Raw genomic sequence first — 6,000 nt, forward strand, 5'->3', positions numbered from 1 at the left:
CAGCAGAATGGAAACCCTATTGTTTCCTTTTGGAGAGTCACCTTTCCTTATAAAAAATGACTTAAACGCTGTCTTTTTTGCTGCAAAAAACTGGAAGTGGTTAGCACCCATCCCTTGGGCTTTGACGTCATCCCTCATGTGGGAAAGCATTTCAAAGGGTGCAAAGAAATGCTGGTTTTATTTTTTTTAATAGATGGGGTTTTATCCTGATAGTAAAACCTTATTCAGGTGTAATATTTACATGGAGAAGCTAATTTCTTCAGTATATTTTTGCACATTTTATCTCAAAGTCTGTGAGACAATACATATACCTGAAGTTGTCAGTATCTCTGAGTTTGGGAAGGAACGTCCTGATACCTACAAGTGACTTGAAACTGAAGGTCTATCTATACTTATAAACAAAATTTCATCTAAATCCCATGCCAGTATCCACTTGTGCCATGTGTTAGTGTATCATATGGAAGAATCTCTTTTCTTTCACCAGGAGGAATATGTGTCTGGATTTCTCCCATAATCCTCCCTGCATGTCCTGCCCCAAACCATAAAGTCATAAAGATTCAGGGATACTATTTCTCACAGCCAAAAACAGGAGGGTGCAAACCTTAGCTTCATGTTTAACATCAGCTGCCTCAAGCCTGAAAACTCTGAAGCAGATAAATGTTGTTCTTAGCTGTTTATCTATTTCACGCTGTGTGATGGACCTCCCCTTTCCTGTAGCCAGTTTTATTCCTACTAGCCATATCAGCTTTGGGGTGTGCTTCCTTGTTTTCCAGTTCTTCCATTAAAGTCATTCAGGAGTTATTCTCCTCTAAAATCAGGAGAACAAGGAAAATGGGGAAAGATATGTGCTCATTCACAGGACAGAGGCCAGGAAAGATGCTTGCACCTTGAAGGAGAGGTGATAGAGTGTGATAATTGCTGTTCCAAATGGATATATAAAGCAAGGCCATGAAACCAGAATAGCTGGCCGTTATGGTTTCCACTGATGGAAGTGGTGAACTGACGACAAGAATGGAAAGCCGGTTGACAAACCAGAAGATTTACATCAATGTCTTGCCTACCTCTAGCATTTGCAGGAAGAAAGGTACAAACTGCCCCAATCTGAAGGATATAGGGAAATCCAAAATTATGCTTCTTAAAATGAGTATAATATTATATAAAAATACATAGGCTCTAAGAAACATAGCAAACAAGAGTTCTGCACCCTGGACTTCTCCCACCATGAGTTACCGAGTTGTCCACCCTCTTCAGTGTCTGAAACGCTTCTCAACATGGACTTTACCCAAGATCGTACATTCATGATCCAATAATTCAGTTCTACAAGCTTATTTTAGAAGATGCCTAAATTTTCACAGTAACTACTACTAAAACAGCAAAGCAACAATGGATAATTAGCATATGATTTATTAAGCATCAAAGACTATTTTTTTCAATAAAAAGAAGATGTAAGCATATGGCACATTGTCTTTAGGTAGTAAATCTTTATTAATCTATTATAGGATTCTTTTGATATTTGTATTTCAATCAAGGGCACAGTCTAAATAGGCTTTTTTTCTAAATTACTAACAGATTTACATTAAATTGACAATATTCCTACTTTAAAAATTAATTACATCTCACAGCACCTGCTGGCTTCTTGTAACTAATGGCTTGGGACTATGCTAATGTAGATCTAAGTGAACAAGGTATGGTTACTTTAAGGATTTTTTTTATTTTAATTGACCTAGAAATATACTTATCCACTTTTTCAGCAGTGGCACTTAGCTTCCAAAATGAATTTTTTTCCCTAATAACACCATTTAGTAGCTCATTTCAAAAGCTGTTAATAGGTATCAAAGTCAGGTCTTACAGTAATACCTGGATATTAAAACCAGTTCTTGAAACAGAACTGCTACAATTGTCATCTTACCTTTATGTTTAATTTAATTTCATTTGCTTCATCGATGTCACTGCTTTTAGCTAAAATGTTTTCCAGTTTTACATCTCTGTGAACAATATCTGCCAAGAGAGAGCAAGAAATAAAATATTATCAGTTGCAGTGAAGATATTCTGACAGAAATGTTTTAAACTCTTTCAATTGAGTGATTTCTTTGAGCAATTCCAGTGCATTTTACTCTGCACTACTGGAAGCCTAACCAAAAGCATCTTTCCCATTTCATCCAGGGAGTCATATAAGTATTTCAAATTTTCAAGTCTCATTCCTCCCAACAACCCTGTAACAAGGGAAAAAGTTCATATTGGTTCAGTCTTTAAAATCAGATCACCTGACATCATCTAACAAAAAGGTAGGGTTTATATTGTATAGTTATCAGATTTGCACAGTTTCACACATGCAGTTCATTTTCATATCCAAAACCAGTAGATGTTTTTGCCCTTCCAATGAGTACACAGAAGAAACAAGGCTCTGAAGAAGGCACTGTTCCATAACCCTGTGTATCTCTATGGAAAAAAAGGTAAATGAAGGATTCCTAGAAGTAGTATGCTGTAACAGAGAGATTAATGATTTCTGTGTAAAAAACTCCAGAATTATTCACAATACTACACTATCTACCAATTCTAAAATTTTGGCTGGATAGGTTAACTCTGTTGTGGACTATGCAGAATTGTAATGCTTCTGTGCGGTGGATGATAGTGCTGGTGTTTACTGAATCCTAAATGCAATACATACTGTTAAGAAGTATCAGAAATAATCCATTTCTGCTTTTTTACCTCCTGTAATAGACTAGACACTTAACAACTAAACTAAGTTAATGTTATAATGCAAAGCAGTTGCAAGTTAGGAAATAATAATACATGTTATTATCCATAGCTGGTATGGAAAGAGAAATAAAAGAAAAATGGTAGCAGTTATTGCATCTCTAAGAAAAATAAAGCTCTAAAAAAGCATTCATGTAGTATATTTTACTTTTTCTTTACCGGACTATATACTATGAAAAAAATAATAGATAAGAGTAGCAATCAGTAACTGTTGTTAAATGTATGAACACTCGAAATCAATGAACACATGGGAGAGACAGAGGAACTTAATTACCATTTTTGTGAAGATACGCTATTACTGAAGCAAGACTCTGAATGATGCGCCTTGGCTCATTTTCTGTAAAATGTCCTTTACGACAAGGAAATTTTTTTTAAGTTCTCCATCCTAACACAGGTCCATTACAAGATACATCTGCTAATATTAATAAAGAGAGAATGTAATGATTTTGTTATTTCCGAGTTCAGTTTCTTTTAATGTAATAACAATATATATAAATAATAGCAGTGCTCCAGCTGCAGTGATGACCTAGAACCCCAATGCACTTAGTATTTTATGAACAGAAGACAAAAGACAATTGACCTGCTGCAAATATTGCCAGTGCTTACTACAACAAACTATCAAGCTTTCAAAACACATACATTAAAAAAATATATAAAAACACTGTGATTTCAAAACAAGGATTAAGTACGGATTTAGCTTAAAGCCTCTTCCATTCAATGCATCATCAATGGCTTTTACAGAAAGCCTAAGAAAGTACCAATATCTGAAAAAATATAAGATGCAACTTTTCAGCAACTAGGAATGAAAACTATAATACATTACTCAAATGAGATTTCTGACAAATTCAATACCCCCAAAAAAACCCTTATGCTTACAGCTAACAACAAATATTATTTTACATGTGTTACTGCAACATTTATAGTATGGTGCTGTCATTATAGAGTCCCGAGATCTTTTCTGTTCAGCTCAGCAACACCTTTCCAACAAGTAATACAGTAAGTTAAAGACAGAATAGTAGTGATTTAACCTCAAAAATAAGATTTCCACCATTTTTTTACTTTATAATGATTACTGAAACAACAGACATCTATAAAAAATTGAAAGACTGCTTATTGGCTGATGTTTCCCTTTGTCAGAAATGCTATGGACACACAAGAGGACCACTTTCCTTATAAAGCACTACAGCAAACAAGCAGAGGGAAGAAACAACCCTGTAATTTTCATGGTGACGGTATTTAATTATTGTTGCAATAGTTCTGAATAGAATAGGAAAAAAAAAAAAGATATGAGCATTGGAAGAAGGAAGAAATGAAAACCTAGGCTGCAGTAATTGTCTCTGCCTATCAGAGACCAGCAAACAAAGCAGGCTTAGTCAGGTATTTCCCTTGACATAAACTATTTTTGTCCTCTGTTGAACTGCTAGTTTATATTTCTGGCAACAGTGGCTTAACAGAAATTTAGAGGAAAATAAAATATAAATATTTCCACAATGTTTTGGTCAAAAGCTGTAAGTTTTGTGTCAAATTACAAAATCGTTAAATAAGATATATGATGAGTTACCGTGGAACAGAGATGGTTCTTTTGTTCGTTTGTTTTTCAGTCTACTGACACTACTGTAGCAATTAATGAAATCTTACCTTTGGTGTCTCAAACATCTCTTCTAAGTGTATTATATGATCATATTCACTCTCTTTAAGATGCTCACGTCCCACTCAAGTAGCTTCATGGCAGAACTTCCACCCTTAGTTATTGATGGGAAACAGATTTTACAAACATAACAATATTATTTTTTTCAACAACAGCAACTTATTTTTAAAAAAGCTATAGGACGTATTAAAGAAATTAATAGGCCTTACATTCAGAAATATGACTACGAAGTAAATCCTAGCGTATTGCAGGATTGTTTCCATTGACCTAATAAATTTGGCCCATAACATCTTACAGTTTTAAATACACAATTCCATGAAATGTCATTTAAGCCTTCAAGTTTGAGTAGTGTGAAAGTGGTTGTGATTGTATGCAACCATTTTCACACTATCCAAACACACCATGTACCTACGAAACAAAAATAAAAAAGGCTTTACTTAAATAGGTGATGTTTAATAAGCATCTAAAATGAATACAAAATAAAGATGTTGGGGCGATGGAGTTAAACAAAACACAATTATTCACATTGGAAGCTGGCAAGCTCAGTGGAGCTAATATCCGTGATCTCACAAATATATGAACAAGACCAAATGAGCAGAAAATTATTTTACAGAGCACCAAGCATCCCAGTACCCACCAATAACGTGATGGATTATAGTGTGGTATCAATGAGATGAAACAATTCAATATCTACCCTACATGAGGGTATCCCATTTAAACATAATCATACCCAGTATTGCCACAGCTGCCATGTGCTAACAATGAACAAAGTACAGTAGTTTTCTAACTTGTTAAATAAAACAAAATTTAAAAGAATTTATTATTGCCAATTTAACAGCTTGAAAAGTTTAGAATATCAAGAGGAACAAAGTAATGTATCTGAATTTTCACCTGGTAAATTGCGAGTTTCAGGATTCGTCATGCAGCCACAAAACTTTAGGCATAAAGTTGACGGCTATATTCGTACTGACTTGTGAATGTAACACTTTCTGTTCCTAATTTATACCTTTTTTAATTTTTAAAAATTAAAATAAATACTTAAAAAAGAAACACCTTTCAATTGCATATATTCTTTGATCAGATTTGGATAGTTTGGAATCTAATATGCAAACATCTTTTCAATTATTCTTTCATGAAGGAACAAGAACCCTAACTTACATGGTTAGACGACAGAGTTTGAGTGTTTTGAAAACTCATGCTGCTTCTAGTTTCTGCTATAGGGGCAATGACTAGGACACAAAATAATACCTGAAAAATGAGAATAAACATCTACATAGGTGAAAAGAGAAATTCTGGATCTAATATGACATCTTGGTGCTCAAACAGAGATTGGGGAAAAAACAAAGAATAAAAAAATCGTCGGATCATAAGAAAGCTAAGAATACTTGAAAGAAAATCACCTATCTACATAATATTTACCTTTTTCCCGTTAACTTTTTTGATGGCCCAGTTTTTGCCTGTAGTCCTGTGTTTTACTTCAGTTACCACCCCAAAGCTGCCTTGTCCTAGTTATCTTCCAAAAGAATAGATTTAAAAAAGAAACAGATAATCATAAAAAAGCAACTGCTGCTTTCAAAAAGTTTTAACATAATATA

The 6,000-nt window shown here is 34.1% G+C and overlaps 1 protein-coding gene across 1 annotated transcript in view; it reads right to left on the reverse strand.

Annotated features, from left to right (window-relative positions):
* STK33 (serine/threonine kinase 33) overlaps positions 1-5,929 on the reverse strand; it is a gene marked incomplete at its 5' end in the record, with an annotated part of 35,236 nt that extends 29,307 nt beyond the window's left edge. The window contains 6 exon segments of the mRNA XM_009288897.1: positions 1,910-1,998; positions 3,032-3,128; positions 3,131-3,172; positions 4,396-4,442; positions 4,445-4,499; positions 5,825-5,929. Of these exon segments, the coding sequence (XP_009287172.1) occupies positions 1,910-1,998; positions 3,032-3,128; positions 3,131-3,172; positions 4,396-4,442; positions 4,445-4,499; positions 5,825-5,929 (435 nt within the window).
* Between the last annotated feature and the right edge of the window lie 71 nt (positions 5,930-6,000).

This window comes from Aptenodytes forsteri, unplaced genomic scaffold (assembly GCF_000699145.1).
Source record: "Aptenodytes forsteri isolate BGI_AS27 unplaced genomic scaffold, ASM69914v1 Scaffold8, whole genome shotgun sequence".
Taxonomy (NCBI): domain Eukaryota; kingdom Metazoa; phylum Chordata; class Aves; order Sphenisciformes; family Spheniscidae; genus Aptenodytes; species Aptenodytes forsteri.